Consider the following 18302-nt stretch of genomic DNA (forward strand, 5'->3'; position numbering starts at 1 on the left):
GAACACGCTTTTCAAAATGCAATTTCAATATAAAGGGCATCATTTCTTCTGGGACTAAACCCTTCATTTCTGGTGTTAAATTTCTCTTTTATCATATAAAGTCAGGGAGATGACTTCTGCTCATTCTTTGAGATACCTCCTAACCAGTTTTCCCTCAATAAAACCCCTATTGTCCTGCCTTCTGTTATCTTATATTCCCTGTATCTCTCACACGTTTAGCTGCATTTTCATACTTGTTTGTGCAGCTTGGGGGGTGATGCTTGTCTTGCCAACAGTGAGGTGGGCACCAGGTGGGCAGGTGCCGGCTCTAGCTCCCTATAATATTCCCAGCACCCAGCACACAATAGGCACTCAATAAATATTTATCGAATGCCAAATGGATAGATGAATGAATAAGCAGCAACTTAAAAAAACAGTTCTAAGAAAATAAAACATTGATTTCTACATTCCAATTAATTTGAGGTTTTGTTGTTTTATGAAATTTCAAAGAGAGTGACCCTCAGTTACGGAATACAAGGTCACACCTGTTGTCTCTCTTGAAAGTTCTTTTCATTCTGCTTATGTCAAATAACATCTGAAAGCGTGAGGGCGGGAGCTGGGGCACTGCGTTCATAGAGGTGCGGTCCTGACAAGGAAAACACTGTCGCGGGCAGGGGAGAGCCGGATGGAGCCTGGAATGGCCCAGGCCGATCTAGCCTTTGGCACGCTGCTTCCCATCAGCGTCAGCGAGAGGGGCAGGGGGGAGAGAGGAAGGCATCTCCAGATGCTGCAGCCATCCTACAAGGCCACCCACATGAAGGACAGGAGGCCAGTGCTCTGCCGGTCCATCGGATGTGGATCAGAAGAGACTGACTTTACGATCACGTAAGGGTAAGGTTTTGGGACACCCGATGTTCTACTGAACAGCTGAACATTTGAGCTTTTCATACGTCAAAGGTATACCGTGGAAATGACCTGCACGAGTGCTAAGTCTTTTGGCTTATGCTGTGCGCTTTCGTGCTGGTCTGCTGCTTAGCTATGCGTGTGGCTCCGCGTCTCCGCCCACGCTGTCAGGCTCTCCGGACGTGGGGCGGCAGGAGCCAAGGGCAAATCCCTCGTACTGTCTGTCGTCAGACTCTGGAGGTGAGCTGCTTTGTCTGAAGAAGAAGAGGAAGAAGGAGAAGGAGGAGAGGAGAAGGAGAAGAAAAGCCTAAATGGGGCCTGAGAGAAAAATACTCTAACACCGAGGGAAACAAACAAAAAAAACAACCAGCAGACTGAATGGAAGATAGTTCCACTAAAGTTAATTTCATGGAAGAATCTGAAGAAAATGGTAAAAACCTGCTTCACACTCTCGAAAGGTTAGAAGAAAAAGAATTAGAGAAACCCATGCTAGGCCCAGATGAAGGAAGAAGATAAAGGGATTCATCTATGGGATAAGAACCCACACCATACAATAGAACAGCTAGTCCTAAAAATATTAAAAATACCTTAAGCCCAAGATTTCATCCAATGCTTAATGATGAAAAGCTAAAGGCATTCCCATTAAAATAAAAAAAATAAATAAAAGAAAGATGCTACAATTATTGCTTAAAAGTTTTAAATAGTGTTCTGAAAGTTATGGCTGTCATAAAACACAAAAAAGAGGTAATCATTAGTGAAAAGAGTGAAGATTCAAAAGACGATGTCACTGCCTACTCAGGCAACCCGGAAGAACAAAATTCAAAACCTGCTGGAATTGACAAGCATTCACCACACTGGCTGGTAGAATAACAAGCCAGCAGCCTCTGTCCCTCCCTCCACTGGCTTTCTTATACACCCACCGTGATCAGTTAGAAAATTTGGCAAGAGCAAAAACTAATATAAAATAATGAGAAAAGTAGTTAATGAGAACTGTGTAAAACATATAAAGATAGCTAGCTGTTTTACTGAAGGCCAATAAAGACATTTTGACTAAATGAAAAGCTGTGCCACATTCCTGGAGATCAATTATTATAAAGATGTTAATTTTCCCCACATTAACAAATTTTATGCAATTCTAATAATTCCAAACAGGATTAGTTGAACTTGACAAAGTGATTCTAAAATTTGTGAGGAATGAAAAAGGGTATAAATATCAAAGGACATTTGGAAAAAGAGAACAGTGAGAAAGAACTTACACTCTCTGGGAATAAATCTTAAATAAAACAGTGTAGGTGAATGAATGGAAACACTCAATATTGTAAATGTATCCACAACATCCCCAAATTAGTCTATACATTCTCATTGGATTTTTTTAAGTGTTAATCTCATTCCACAGTTCATCTGGAAAAGTAGAAGCTAATACAGAATTATAGCAATCAAATCAGCATGGCACTGACATAAAAACAAATACATATCAGTGGAACAGAATAGAGAGCCCAGAAATAAACCCACGTCTACATGGTCAATTAATACTCGACAAAGTAGGCAAGAGTATTCAATGGGGTAAAGACAATCTCTTTGATAAATGATGTAGGGAAAACCGGACAAATACATGTAAAAGAATCACAAATGGATCTGGGTCACTTTCTTACACCACATATAAGAATAAACTCAAAATAAATCAAAGACTTAAACATAAGGCTTGAAACCATAAAACTCCTGTCAGAATGGCTATCATGAATACATCAACACACAAGTGTTGGTGAGGATGTGAAGAAACGGGAACCTTGTGCACTGTTAATGGAATTGTAAATTGGTGTAACCACTGTAGAAAAAGTATGGAAAAATTTAAAAATAGAACTACCATAGTTTTAGCAATGCCATTTCGGGGTATTTATCCAAAGAAATACAAAACATTCATTCAAAAAGATACATGCACCCCTATGTTCACTGCTTTATTTCAATAGCCAAAATATGGAAGTAACCCAAGTATCCATCAGTAGACAAGTGGCTAAAGATGTGGTATGTATATGCAAAGGAATACTACTCAGCCATAAAAAAGAATGGAATCTTGCCATTTAGGACAACATGGATAAACTTGGAGGGTATTATGCTAACTGAAATAAGTCAGGCAGAGAAAGACAAATACTGTATGATTTCACTTATGTGTGAACTCTAAAGAACAAAATAAATGGACAAACAAAACAGAAACAAACATAGAGAAAATAAACCGATGGTTGCCAGACGGGAGGAGGGTTGGAAGGATGGGTGAAAATGGTGAAGGGTTTAAGATGTATACATTCAGTGATAAAAAACAGTCATGGGGTGTGGACTGTAAAGAATATAAATGAACAAACAAAACAGAAATAGACTCATGGATACAGAGAAGAGACTGGTGGTTGCCAGAGGGGAGGGTGTCATGGAGGGGCTGGGTAAAAATGTGAAGGGATTGAGAAGTTCACATTGGTGGTTACAGAATAGTCAGCACAGGGAATATAGTCAATGGCATTGTGACAACTATGTATGTGACACATGGGTGCTTGAAACATTGGGGGAACATTTTATAAAGTACATGATTTTCTATCCACTATGCTGTACACCTGAAACTAACATAAAGTAATACTTAATGTGAACTGCAAGTGAAAAAAATTTTTAATTAAAAAGAAAAGCCTGGCTGGTGTAGCTCAGTGGATTGAGTGTGGGCTGTGAACCAAAGCATCACAGGTTCAATTCCCAGTCAGGGCACATGCCTGGGTTGTGGGCCACAGCCCCCAGCAACTGCACATTGATGTTTCTCTCTCTCTCTCTTTCTCTCTCCCTTCCCTCTCTGAAAGTAAATAAATAAAATCTTTAAAAAAAGAAAAAAGAAAAGAAAAAGGGAAATAAATAAATAATAAACTCCTAGGGGTATTTGCCAAACAAAACAAAAATGTCACAGTTTTTGTTTTGTTTTGTTTGTTTTGATTTTTGTTTTGATGTAAAGTACAGCAAAGTGGTATAGTCAATAATATGGTAATAACTATGTATGGTGTCAGATGGGTACTAGACTTATTGGAATGATCACTTTGTAAAGCACATAAATGTCTAACTATTGTGTTGTACACCTGAAAGTAATATAATATTTATGTCAACTATAAGTGAAAAAGTAAAACAAAAATTTTAATGTAGAAAAGGAAAAAAATATTGTTCTATGAGACTCCAGAACATACTGTAAAGCTACAATAAACAAAGCAATGTGGTGTTTAAGCAAGCACAGATAAACAGATTTATGGAACATATTGGAGAGTCCAAAAATACAATGCCACATGTTTAGGCATTCAATATATGAGAGAGGTAGCATTTCAAATTGGTGGTGAAAGGAAAGATTATATAATAACTGGTGTTGAAATAATTTGGGGAAGAAATAGAAAATCTACCTTATATGGTATATAACAATCCAGGGCTAAACATTAAAAATAATATCAATTAACTTAAAGAAAATTCAAGATAATATTTTCACAATGATGGAGCAGGGAAATACCTCCTTAAAAAGCTTTAAGACATAGAGGAAAAGCCATAGAGGAAAAAAAATCAGATAAATTTTTATACATGTAAATGTAACACAGGTCATTATAAATGAAGCTAGAATTATAGTGAACCACAGCATGTGAAACAGACAAGGACATTATGAGCATATAAATATTATAAAGCACTCTTACAAATAAAAAATAACAAACCGGTATGAAATTTGGCAAAGGGTATAAATGGATAAAGATTTCATGTCAATAGTTTCTTCGAATAAAGTACATTTGAGCTAAATAGTTCATTCTATACACCAAATTCTTGGAATCATTTGATTTTTTTTTTTGTGTGGGAGCCCTCTAACCAAAAAGGCAGAGAGAGAGGTAAAGAAAACAGTGAGAGACCTGAAAAAAATTTTAGTTCTGAATGTGTACTTTGTATGTCTATGTATACACACAGCAAACTGGAAGGAAAGATAGCAACGTGTTTTCAGTAGTTGTCTTTAGGCAATATTACCGGTACAGTTCTTATTCTCTTCATAGGGTCCCAAATTTTTTAATTCTCTACAATAAACATATACTTCTTACATGATCAGAAATAAATCTCTGAGACAGACGGACAGATAGGCAGGCAGGCAGACACACATGCACACACACACCCCTAAATAGAGAGATGGATAGATCACAAGACAGACAGCTACCCGAAATCTTGGGAAAGAATCAGGGGCTGCTACATTCATCAAGCGTCCTTCCCCCCATGACATCAGATGGCAAGGAGGAAGGCAAGAAAGAAAAGTCTCAGGGTTAACTAAAGTCAGCAGGAGAGAAGATGGAAGTACATTTGTAGGATAAAAATTACGTAAGAAAAGACACATACACAAATGTGAAGGAGAGAAGGCACTTGGCATTTCTTCATTGGTTTGTCCCAGGCCATCCAAGGACACACGTCTGATCACCATTAACGGGAATGGCCCTGCGGGATGCACAGGTCACAGTTTGCATGCCAACAGGTGCTCATTGCCTCTGCATTCCAAATGGGGACTGGCTTTGGGTGGTGAGCGTGGGTAATGGGGTGGCAACTTCACATCATTTAGCTTGACCTGACAGGTGTGCTCACCAAGCCTTGCAACACATTCCGCTTCCCATGTTGCCCAGCTCGGAACAGACGCAGAGGAAATAGCAGTTCATCAGAAATTCCGAGAATTTCACAATATATAAAACAGAAAAAATCCAGAGTTCTTTTAAAAATTCCAAGGATTGGAATTATATATATTATATTAATATATATATGAGAAGCAGTAAGATTTATATTTATATTTATACTTATTTAAAAGAAGCTGTCATTTTTCTAGCCAAAAAGTGACCAATTTTTCTGCCATGTTATTTTGCCCTCAGGGTAAGGTGCTGACCACTAACCTTTCTCATGATGCAACCAAGTGACAAGGTCAGGAAGGGTCAGGACTATTTGCGGGAGATATCCCGTTCCTCCTTAGCATTACAAAGCAAACAACAACAACAAAAAACCCCTCCAAAAGCCCTCCTACTCAGTAGGAAAGAGATAGATTATTTTATTTCATTAGTAATCCTACAACAATGTGGGGTGGGGGTGACCCACGTCTAACTCCAGAATAAACTCTAGCTGGTACTGAAGTAAATACTAAAAAATGAGACCAGGAAGAAGACCCGACATGAATAGAGATGGACAGAAAACTGATGTCGGTTCTGGCGAGCCCGCCGAAGCACAGGGCAAAGGGAACCCGTGCAGGAGAGGGCTGAGGGCTTAACCACATCAACACGTAAAATTTCTGTATGTCACTCTGAACTGCCTGACAATTAGTAGCTTCAAGGAGAAAAACCACAGAGTTATCTCCATAGATGCCGAAAGGAATTTAATCGTAGAGACTTCCTTGACAAGACATACATCCTGAGGCAAAAGCCAGCGTGAGACAGAACAGTGAAACATTAGAAACATCTTCATTAATGTAAAAACCGAAATTCTCACTATTGCCATTAATTATGTAACATTCTTCTGTAGGTTTACCAGTGCAATGAGGGATAAGAGCAGATAAACTATTGGGAAAGGCAAAATACGACCTGAGGGCTGTGTGGTATCAACCAACCTAGAGAATCTATCAGAGCAGCAGTAAGGTAGTGAGTTATAAATAAAAAATCAATACCCTTCCTGTACACAAACAATCCACCATCAAAAAAGCCTTACAGAAAAAAATATTCCTTCTATAAAAGCACGAAAAGATTTTATATTGTAAAGATTAAATTCTCCCTAATACAAAGTTAGCATTCAGCATGATTTCAATAAAAATTAAAATGTGGCATGTTTAGAATTAGACAAAATGATTCTGTAATGATTCTCAAAATGATTCTCACATAAACATGTGAGAACAACAAAAAAAAACAGACAAAGAAAGAGCAATTAGATATTAGATATAAAAAAGTATAATAAAACTTGAATAATTTACATAATACCAGGCCGGGATCAATAGCAGAGGGATGTAGCAAGAACAGAGAACAGAGGATCTAGAAAGAGACCCAAATAATATGGCTATTTGGCGTGTGATAAATAATAATGGTACTTCAGATCCGTAAGGAAGAAATGCTTAGTGGCGAGATGAAAAGATATCTTTTTTGGGGAAAAATAAACTGAAACTTCTCGGCTGACTCTTTATCACACAGTCACTGCTCCAGACTGCCTGGTGGGTAGAGGTGGCATGTGACATATTGATGGCCCGTAAGACATCAGGTGGGGGGGCTCGGGGGAAGCTTTAGTTTCCTGATACAAAAAGCCCCAAGTCTTCTTCCTGGCTGGAGTGCAGAACCCACTGCATTCACCCTGAGGCCACAGGCAGGAAGCCCCCGGATGAGCTGAGCGTGGCCAGGAGAGAGGCAGGCAGGCACCCGTCTGTGAGGGGGTCACAGTGAGTCTGGACTCAGCCAAGAGGGCGGCTTTCAAGAACTGTTCTTAGATGCTCTCTTATTTTTCACCCACTTGAGTTCCAACTGCTTCTAGTGAAGAGTTTTATAATCTTGGAGAGAAAAGCACTCTCCTAAATTTATAGGAAACCCTCAGACCCATTAAATAAAATACTGATCTAACATAAAAACTTTTTAAAGCTTTGAAACAAAATAGAAATAGACTAATAGATGGAAAACAGCCTGACAACTGTCAGAGGGGAGGAGAGTTGCAGGGTTGGGTGAAAAGGTGAAGGGATTAAGCAAAAAACCGAAAGCAATGCTTTTTAAAACTTTAAAGTTATAAACAAACAAACGTGTAGCATATATACATTGAAAAGGAAAATGGTAGAATAGCAGTTACATGAGACACATAAGACTAGTTGAGGTACATAGAACTCATAGACAAAACCACATGCAATTCGATGGAAAAGCTGGCCTTTTATAACATAACCTCAGAAGTTACTCAGCATTACTCTGCTGTACTGCACCCTATTAGCTGAAGCCATCATAAATCCATCCAGACTCAACGAGAAGGGCCCAGACCCCATGTGTGAGTAAGAAAAGCATCAAGGAGCCCCAGCTGGTGTGGCTCGGTGGATTGAGTGCTGGTCTGTGAACCGAAAGGTTGCTGGTTCAATTCCCAGTGGGGGCACATGCTGGGTCTCGAGTGGCTGGGGACATGTGGGAGGCAACTGATTGATGTATCTCTCATACATCGATACTCCCCTCCCTCTCTTTCTCCTTCCCTTCCTCTCTGCCTAAAAATAAATAAATAAAAATCCTTAAAAAAAAAAGAAGGGTGTCAAAGAACTGGCAAGCATATTTTAAAATCACTACAAGCTGTAGGTTTTGAATCTAGCAATTCCCCTTCTAAAAACTTATTCTGCAGAAGCAAGCAAAGTTTTGTATAAAAGATACATGTAAAGAATCCTCATGTTAATTTCATTTTTAACGAGGGTTCTCAAAATGTCAGCAAGCCTCAGATCTGCCCGGAGGCCTTATTCAAACAAAAGTTGCTGGGTCCACTCGGAGTTTCCTTTTTGAGAGGCCCTGAGGGGAGGGGCTGGAGAATCTGCACGTTTAAAAAGTTTCTAGGTGATGCTGCTTATGTTGCTCTGAGGGTCAGACTTCGACAGTCTGAGATGTATACCATTGCTATCTCAAATGCTGTTACTGTACTTGTTTTTCCATGTCATGAGGAAAATTTGATCCAAATATACCACAATGGAACAGGGAGAAATCCCGGGCCTTGTTACAACCTGGCAAAGATATTCTTAGTCACATTTTTGGTGGGGGAAAACTCTTTGGGCAACTAAACCGTAAATTCTGCTCTTGTAACCTCTGCCCACAATTGCTCAGTAGGATTAACGTGGCACTTGACACAGCAGGGTGGAAGGGAACCTTACAATTACTCTGTACCCTCAAGCAGAGGTATTCCTGGCCAATGTCACTGCCTTGTCCCCTTTCCTGTGCACCCCAGGCTCTGTCACAGCCTGGAACCTTTCACTAACTTAACAGGTGGGCAATACTAAAAGTAGCAAAGCGGTAACTTTTCTAGGCTGCTAGCCATTTTTATACTCGGAAGCCTGAATTTTCCTTAAATTGGCTTCCTGCTTTCAATTGGGAGGCGTTTCTTGTTTTGTTATAATACTTGATCTTTACTGCTGATGTTATTGGTTCTATTGTGTGTCTATAAGCTACACTGGGGCATAGAGCAGGCTGTGGGGGAGAACCTGGGGTTAAGCCTCAGATCATCTGAGCAACACACCTAAGTTGCGTGCCCGACACAATTCACGTCCTTAGTTCAACCCTCTCCTATTGCTCCCGTAACGATGTGCAGCGCCCCTCCCTCACTCCAGTTCCCTTTCCCAGCCGGATCCACCGAGTTCTCCAACAGGAACTCTGTGTTCCAGTCACCTGGAGCTGCCTTGGGTTTCTCCTAATGTGTACTGTGCAGTCCACCCTCACTCTTATATGAACGCTATTTCCTCTCCCTCAACGTTCTTCCCCACCCCACCCCTTCCCAGTGCATTACAATTCACACTCGACACCGGACACATTGTTTCCTTCCTGGAGGACGCTGAGCTCCTCTGTAACCCCATGGCACTGTTTACATTGGTCCTGAACTACCATTATTGGCGAGGGCTTTTATCTCCTAGAACTCCACACCTGGGCATGTAGAAATGCACGTCCTTTCACAGTGAATGACTGGATGTCTTCACAAAACGAATGTCCGAAATTCAAACTCATGATATACATCCCAAAACAGAACCATGTCAGACTTCCCACAGCAGGCTTTAAACAACACACAGAAAAAGGGGAATGCTCCTTACTTTCAGCTGTCGTCGCACCCTGGCCAGAAAGAATTGCCAACAGTTTTCTCTGGAGTCCACCAGGCCCAGAGCACGCACTTCATTACGAATTCCAGAAATAATCTTGTCCACATCTTCATCGCTGAAGAGATCTGGGATGTCGCCTGCCCCTGAAGGAAGGAGTAGCATTACCGAAAGACCGTCACAGTTCAAATTTTAGATGTGAGTTGTTAATGCTTGAAATGCTTTACAGTACAAAGGTCAGCTTAAATAACAAAGGAAGACTTTGAAGTCAGAAATGCCATTTTTCTTTTCTTCTTTTTTTTCCCCCCGCATTTACAAGACACGTGACACACTAAACTGGTCCACGTAGAAATAACATCTACTCCATCGAAGGTCCCTACAAGGTGCCTCACATCTGTAAGCACACCAAAAAAGCAACACACCTCAAATTAGGTAGGTTTATAGGTTTCTCCCCAAAGACTGCCCCAGCAAACATCTCGAAGACAAATTGTCTCTCTTTAAAGTTCACCGAGACTACAGATAATTTGTCACTGGGGGAGATCTTTCAAGAAGTGCGTTGGTTTAATCACCTGATGCCAGCAAGTCATTAATCAGCACGAGGAAGCTCTCATCTAGAACCTGGGCATCTGTCAGCAGGAACACAGTGGGCATGTTCTTGGCTCCGGCTCTGATGTACAGATTGGCAAGATCTCCCTGCGAGGAAAGGGAGCCATCACTCATGTTTTGTTAAAATGCTGATGCGACGTCGGGAGGACACGCGTGAGGACAGGGGAGAGCTGAGTGACTGTCACGTGAGTGCCGCCCGGAGTCCGCTCCGTCTGCTGACCTGTTCTTTCCTCCCCGGGACCCTGTCACGGGGGCACACGGCAGGACATCACCTCCGTTTCTGGTGGACGAGGGTCGTGTCTGTGGTGTAATGGGGCAAAGGGGTGAAGACAGGCTGCTGCTGACCGGCGCCCTTCCGCTGGAGCGGAAACGATTCGGGGGACGCCTTCGTCAAGCAACGCCGCGAAAGGAAGTTTCTGCTCACTTTGACGACTATTTCATTGAAAACACTTTTTGTTGGCTATGTATTTAGTTTTGCTCAGTAATACTGAAAGCATGGGCTTTTGGGGGTGGGGTGGGTAAAACAGCGTTTGCCACAAACTCTAAGTACTATTTTGTAAGTATGGCTCGTGTTAAAAACATGTGTTTCTTGAATGTCTCTCCAGTGCATTTTATGGTCATAACCTTATCCAGAGTGGAAGGAATCTATTTGCACTTGTAAAGATGGCATTTCTTCTCCATCATACAGGAACATGAAGAGTGTTGACTGTCAGGTGTGGTCAATGCAAAGGAAGCAAGTACTTAATACAATGTTTTCTGAGCTGGGTCTATAGGCTTTAATACCTATAAACATGTATAGAAATTTACTATGACTAATACAACCTCGAAAGAGAGACAACCAAAGGTAATTAAATCCTCTAAAGAGCTTTCCCTTCCTCCCACGGTTGGGGAGGCCTTGGCCAAATCTGGGAGTCAGAGCTGACATGGGCACCTCCACTTATGCTTCCTTCTCCCGGCGAGAGGAGGGGGGCCCATCGCTCTCACTCACCCGAAGTTCTTGGATCCCGAAGCCTTGGGTCAGAGTGGTCTGGAAGACGTCCAGGCCGCAGATGTGGGCTGCCAGCCGGGACAAGCTCTGCTTGCCGCTGCCGCCCACTCCGATCAGCAGGGCATAGCCCTGAGGGGTCCGGAGGATTCGGCTGATGCGACACCTGGTGAGAGAAAGTGCACCCACGGCAGCGTGAAACCTGGGACTATGGCTGTTCTATTTTTATTTTTTTAAAGTCCTCACCTGAGGATTGATTCTAGAGAGAAAGGGAGGCAAGAGAGAGAGAGAGAGAAACATCGAAGTGAGAGAGAAACATCAATTGGCTGACTCTTGAATGAGTCCTGACTAGGGATCAAACCCACAACCTAGGTTTGTGCCCTGACCAGGGATAGAACCCACAACCTTTTGGTGTACAAGACAACACTCAACCACCTGAGCCACCCAGCCAGGACTGGCTGATTTTTTTAGGTAAATATTTGAACGCTAAATTCCAATTTTTATTTTAAACCTTTCGTTCCTGTTCCTCTGTTTCTCCATCAGAGATGCTCCCTGCATCCGCCCTTGCAATGTTTGCCTAACACACTGTCCCTGCTAATGACGTCTTGGCCTCTCTTCTTGCTCTATTGCACTCCACCGAACTCAAGGAAGAAAACGTGTACGAGTCTTTTATCAAGGCTTCAGATTTGTTTGATTAGCAGCTAAGGTCCCAAACTTCACGTCAGCTTCCAGGTACGGCAATGCTCAAGGGAGAAGGTCTTCGGGCCAGAGACCTGTGCTATAGAAATAATTTGGAGCGAACGCGTTTGTTTGGACCAGCAGACATCACACATGTGATCTACTTCATGCCAATTAAACAAGCGCCTCTTCATATGGTTCTTACTTGCTTTGCACTGAAGCTCTCTCTGAGCTGCAAGCACTCTGGAAAATGCACTAAAATCATTCAGAATCGCAGAGTTAGATTTCCAGCAAGGCCAGCGAATCCCTTGTTCTATATTATCAAAGAGATCCTGCACGCTTAAGCTGTTGATGTTGCTTATACATTTTAAAACAGGAATAAATTGGCTTTAACACGGTCAAAATATGGGTCTGGTGGAAGAAAGATGTTATAATTATGTTGTGAATACTAAGAACGGCAACAAAACAAAATATAAACATATGGATATCCAAATGCAAAAACACCGGACACCATGCTGTTGTCTCTAGGTTGCTTTTGTGAAAGGAATGGAAACTTCAGGACCTAAATGATCCACATACATGGTTTTTTAAAGAGCGCTTTCTGAAAAAAATGAAGTCAGGTTGGGGTCACTTCTGCTGGGACCAGGACCTGTGAGCATTTTCTGAAAACCTTCGGTTACCTTCGGTAACTGAAAAGATAGGTTATTTTTACAAGCTCAGCCATCCCCTTGCATTTCATCTGACGTGAGCACACAACGAAACCACCTTGGGAAAGCCATCAATGACCCACACACGAGTGAACCCCCACATTACAAAGCAGGGTTCTCATTCCCTGTTAATGTGAGCTGTGAGGTTTGCACCATAGAGACAAGAGTCTCTACGTAGCAGAGTCCCTTTCTACGACACCCAGGGACAGGCTCTGAAGTCATCTTCTAGCTCAGAATCCCTGATCAAAGAAACAGCCTTCCTTCTCAGGCCGCTGAGAACTCCGCGTTGGAGGATTACCGGGGCAGACTCCCATGGCGGCCACCGGAGGCCTCTCTCACCCGAGCCTCTCAGCGTCCAGACACGGTCTGTGCAGACTAACCCCACGAGAAACAGACTCTCTAGTAACCCGTTTACCCCTCAGTCATAGATTCTAACTAAAACTGTGTCATCGGAGGGTTACAACGGCAAAGGAATCAATAAAACAATCAATATTTAGCATGCTTCTAATAACTGATGATGGGGAGGCCTCCAAAGTTTTTCTTAGGCTCTTTGCCTAAACATTTTAAAGAGTAACGCTTTAAAAAATTGAATGCCCCCATTTTTTTTTCTGTTTGGATTTCCTTCCTTGCCCACTTCTTTCTGGGCTTATTTTTAATCACCATTTCATTATTTTAATCTTTACCCAAGTACCACTTACTAAAAGGGCCAGAGTTTTTAATTACACCCCCTGAAATTCATATATTAAAGTCATAGCCCCCAGTACCTCAGAACATCAGCTTATATGGAAATAGGGTCACTGCAGAAGTGACTGGTTGAGACAATACCATTCCAGAGTAGGGCCCCTATCCAATACAGCTGGGGTCCTTATAAAAGGGAGAAATTTGGACACAGACATGCAGAGGGACAAAGAATGCCCTGTGAGGACTGGAGTGGAGCTGCAACAAGGAACCGCCAGGAACTTGGCGAGAGTTCTGGCTCTTCTGACACACCTTGACTTCAGACTTCTGGCCTCCAGAGCTGTGAGATTATAAACATCTGCTTTTCTGTGACAGCAGCTCCAGCGAACGGACACAGCCAGCAAGGCATGACGGTGACCAGGGGACAGTACTGGCCATAAAGGTGCCATCGATGGAACCCCTTGCAGCAGCAGCAGCAGCAGCCAGACGAGCTGTCAGAATATTCCACGAAGCACGTCGCTGCCGGGCCAAAGTGTGCCCGAAATCTTCTCGCTGAACTGAAAACTGAACCTCCTTCCTCTGGTTACAAGGAAGTGCTCCCTGCAAGCACGGCCCCTTCCTGCCACCCGTCCGGGGCACACACACACACTCTGCCCTGCTCGCCTCCGCACGCTGCGGCTGTGAGGACCCCCTTCCTGTCCCTGAACTCGGCCTCAGGGCCACCAGCAACCTGCCCTCACCTAGACCGTTCTTCCTCCAGATCTGTCCGTGCCTAGCTCCTCCTGCTTACCGTTTCCATCTCACCGTGGACGTGAGCTCCTCACGTAGATACCTGGTTCCTCATCAGGAAACCACGTATTTTATTCCCAGGAATAAACCTCTCTTAGTTCTCAGTGTGACACATCACCTTCTGACCTTTTTCTGCTTATTTGTTCATGTCCTTAAACATGTCCGTAAGAATCACCAAAATGCCAGCTCCACTAGAGAAGGGACTGGCTGTTTGCTGCTCCACCCGCAGCACCTACAATGATATCGGACGCAGGGGCCCTACAGACGGTGGCGTGACCAGCGCCCTGCGCGAGGTGCCCAGTGTGGGAGGTGAGTGAGAGCCGTGCCAGCAGCTCTGCACCGGGACTCGGGCCTTTTCCTCACTGTCTGCCAAGCAACGGGCCCTCCCCGCTTTTTTCCTGATTTGCACAAAGCACTGAACAGTCTGGCAGTGTTCCTGTTCAGCACTCAGTAGGCACTCGCCAAACACGCTTAATCAGTGAAAATCAGTTTAAGTCCGTGCTGTCTCTGCCACTTAGGGGCCTGATGACTTTGAATGAGTCGCTTGTCTCCTTGTTTCTTGGTGTTTTACCTAACAGGGCTGCAGTGACATAAAATGGGAGTTACGGCTATGATGACACTTCGGCTAAGAAGTGCACCTGTGTAAGACATTATTTCAATTGTGACAGTTTATAGAGACACTGTACTTTTACACTGGATGGCAAACAATAGGTAAGAACTGGGAGTTCAGAAGGCTGAATACGACCCACTGAAAAACGGCAGCTGTGGACACCCAGCCATTTTTACTTCGTAAGAACAGTATCACAACCAGTTAACTCACACGTGCTGCATGGCGTCTTCAAACAGAACGAGGTGCATGGCAGCGTTCAGCTCGTTGTAGCTGTCTAACGCCTCTGTAAGAATCGTCTTCAGCACCTCCCAGTCCTTCACTGGCATGTAACGTGGCTCGTCCCCACCAGTAGCGAGGTGGCAATAGAGGAGGGGCTGTTGAAGCAGAACACGACTGTCTGCCCCCTGCAGAAGGAGGAAGAGAAAAGTGTGGCCACGCCAACCAGCCGGCATGATTCATCTAGCGGCATGGTGGCCTACCAAAGGAAAAACTTGCCGATCAATCCATGGATGGCGTGTCCCCAGTGACAGAGCAGTTACATTCCGGAATGATAGCTGCTGGAGCTGGGCAAGCATTTACACGACTTATTCCCATCCATACCTAACTTCCCGTCCAAGCCACCACCAGTTAGTGCCAGAGCGAACAGTGACCTCTCACTTCCTCACACTTACTTCAAAATGTTTATGTGCAGTTTCCAGCATTTTTCTCTGAAACAAATCACCATCTTTGGTGTCTATCAGTTTGTCTCCATAGACACGAGACGATTCATGAAGCCACAGGTGTATTAAATCATCTGAGCCCTTTAAACATTCAGGAGAAGCAAATAAAATCCCCTATAAGGCAAGAATGGGAAAAATTAAAAATTCAGAAGGTGATGATATTCCAAGGTAATATTTTCTTCTAACATTTTCTTTAACTGTATACTGAATTTAGCAATTGATTGAGTTAAAAGAATCATTATAAATAATAGTGCATATATTAGTTTTACTGTCTAATAAAGCAACATTTTGAAAATCTGCTATCATTATACTCATTGTTAGTAAAGCAGCTAAGATTGTATTATAAGAACCAGTCCAAAACCTAAATACTGCATGGGAGAACTTGTGCCAGTTAAGTCGTCCAGTAGATTAAGTTTTCAAAATCATAGAATAAACGGGTAACATAAAAGTTACATGATCATAATTCTTTTATTCTAACATCTTTCTTAAAAGATTTTGTTTATTTACTTTTAAAGAGAAGGGAAGGGAGGAAGAAAGAGAGGGAGAGACACATCACTGTGCGAGGGATATGTGGGCTGCCTCATGCCCTGGCTGGGAATAGAACCTGCAGTCTTTCAGTTCGCAGGCCAGGGCTCAATCCACTGAGCCATAGTCGCCAGGGCTCTTTTGATATTAGTTCATCTAACCCTTTCATTTCACAGACGAAGAATCTGAGACCAAAGTAAATTGCCTGAATTCACACTCTGTGGGCAGCAACACCAAAGCACGTTGATTCTCGCCCTTCCTCCACATTGCCCTTCAGTGTCGGGGACTCACACAGACCCCACCCTCACAGAGAGGGTCAGCGTGCCTTGGGCTCACAGGATAGTGCACACCAAGAGCTGCTGTAGAGAATCGGCTGTAAAAGGCTGAACAGGCACTTGGGAATGTCAGGGGCAGCTGCCAGAATGGATATGAATGGAGAGCAGGCAAGCTTCTCATCCCATGTCAGCTATGGCTCCCTTCCCTTTTCTTGCAAGATTAAAATTCTGCTTTTAAACAACAGGCAGGTGCTCAATAAATAAAAGATTAAAAGGGATGGTCCACATTCTTAGGAAGCTGTTGTCTAATGCAGTGCTACAATTCTGAGACAGCTGTGGAGTGATTTAGGAGCGTGGGTTAAAAAACAGGCCTGACTGATGTGGCTCAGTTGTTTGGGTGTTATCCTGCAAAGCAAATGGTTGCCGGTTCAATTCCCAGTCAGGGCACGTGCCTGGGATGAGGGTTCGATCCCTGGTTGGGGCGTGTACAGTAGGCAACTGATGTGACGTGAGAAATACTCTCCCGCGTCAGTGTTTCTCTCCCTCTCTTTCTACCTACCTTCCCCTCTCTATAAAAGTTAGTAAAATCTTAAATATATATATATAAACAAAAATCACTAAGTACAAAGAAAGAAATCCCACAAAGTTTTTATATCTAACCAGTTTACCGCCTCTCTCACAAAAGAACTCTGCACCACACGTAATGTCCCCACCACATTTACTGTACGGGAGAGACAACATTAATTGGATTTTTAAATAATCCCAGGCTTTCAACTGCCTCTCTGGAATTTTCCTTCTAAATCAAACACATAAACACTGTCCTTTTACCAGGTAAGCAAAGTGTCAATGTCAAAGCAAAACAGCAATTTAAGAAACTGTAATTTCCCTTGATGTATGTTTAAAAATCATATCCGATATAAAAAAATGACAAATTACCCCTCTTATTTGGCACAAAACGAAGCAGTGAAATATTTCTACGGAATAAATGAAATCAGGAGTGCAGCCTTCTGCCCTTGCTTCTGCTGCTAAGTCTCTATACAGCCCGAGAGGGACAACCACGCCCACTGATACAAGGGAGTAACAAACCTGGCACACTTACTTCCCAGAAATGCGTGTGGTGTAAAATGAAAGCATATGTACACAGTTCACAGCAGAGTTCCTAACTAGATTCTGTGACCGAACTCCGTTAATATTCCTGGAGCCCTTCCTCCACCCCAGACGCGTGACGGAGAGCCATCGAGGTACCTGGAAGACGTTCGAGAGGTCTCTCAGATTGAAGAGGTAGTGGAATCTAACGGCCGTGGGTGCAAAGTGGCGGGCCATCACCTGGTGGACCGCGACCGCTGCCTGCACCAGGGCGGGGCCGCTCCTGAGCACCGAGGGGCCAAAGGCGTGCTGCCGGAAATGGGAACCGAGGATACGGCTGTAGATGGTGCTCAGAGCATCCAAGGACGGAAAGTTGAATGCAAACACTGTGAAATGTCTCTGAAAAGAAAAACACATATGAGAATTACCAAAAAATGGAGATGATAATGGAACCAGGAGATTTTTTTAAAGCTTTATTTTTGTCATTCCTTTCTGTATCCCTGCCCATTGCCATTTAACTTCGGAGTGCCATCCACTCTGACTCGGGGCCTGGGTGTGTGACTCCACTGGGGCAGCAGAATGGCGTGTGACAGTCACCATCAGAGGCCTGCGTGTCCCCACATGTGCTCTTAAGGAGCCCCTCTGCCATACATTCCACCAGCTGCTACTGGATGACAGAGCCGTGGAGCAGAGCCACACTGCCCCGATAACTCCAGCCAGAGTCCCCCTAGATTAGCGGACATGGCGTAACCCCCAGGCATGTGAACGAGCCCGGCCAGGATCACCCGTCACCTGGGCAACCCCCAGCTGACTCCAGGTGAGTGAGGAAGCGACACTTCCTGTTGCATGCTGCTGTTATACGGATGTCATTGATGGTACTGAGTATGATTAAAAAGCCCATGTGCACACAGAAACATGTGCATAAATATTTGTAGCAGGATATCCATAATCGCTAA

At 43.4% G+C, this 18302-nt stretch overlaps 1 protein-coding gene across 2 annotated transcripts in view; it reads right to left on the minus strand.

The window, feature by feature from the left end:
* DNAH11 (dynein axonemal heavy chain 11) overlaps positions 1 to 18302 on the minus strand; it is a 254392-nt gene that overhangs the window by 100590 nt on the left and 135500 nt on the right. Inside the window, exons 49-54 of one of the 2 annotated variants that reach the window (XM_045827575.1) lie at positions 17506 to 17745; positions 15413 to 15574; positions 14952 to 15145; positions 11283 to 11445; positions 10258 to 10381; positions 9686 to 9834 (exon numbers count right to left, since the gene is read on the minus strand). In XM_045827575.1, the coding sequence (XP_045683531.1) occupies positions 9686 to 9834; positions 10258 to 10381; positions 11283 to 11445; positions 14952 to 15145; positions 15413 to 15574; positions 17506 to 17745 (1032 nt within the window). The remainder of the gene's footprint in view (positions 1 to 9685; positions 9835 to 10257; positions 10382 to 11282; positions 11446 to 14951; positions 15146 to 15412; positions 15575 to 17505; positions 17746 to 18302) is intronic. The other variant, XM_045827574.1, reaches the window with a different exon arrangement.

The sequence above is a fragment of the Phyllostomus hastatus genome, unplaced genomic scaffold (assembly GCF_019186645.2).
Source record: "Phyllostomus hastatus isolate PE091 unplaced genomic scaffold, TTU_PhHast_1.1 phas_scaffold_78, whole genome shotgun sequence".
NCBI classification, from domain to species: Eukaryota; Metazoa; Chordata; class Mammalia; order Chiroptera; family Phyllostomidae; genus Phyllostomus; species Phyllostomus hastatus.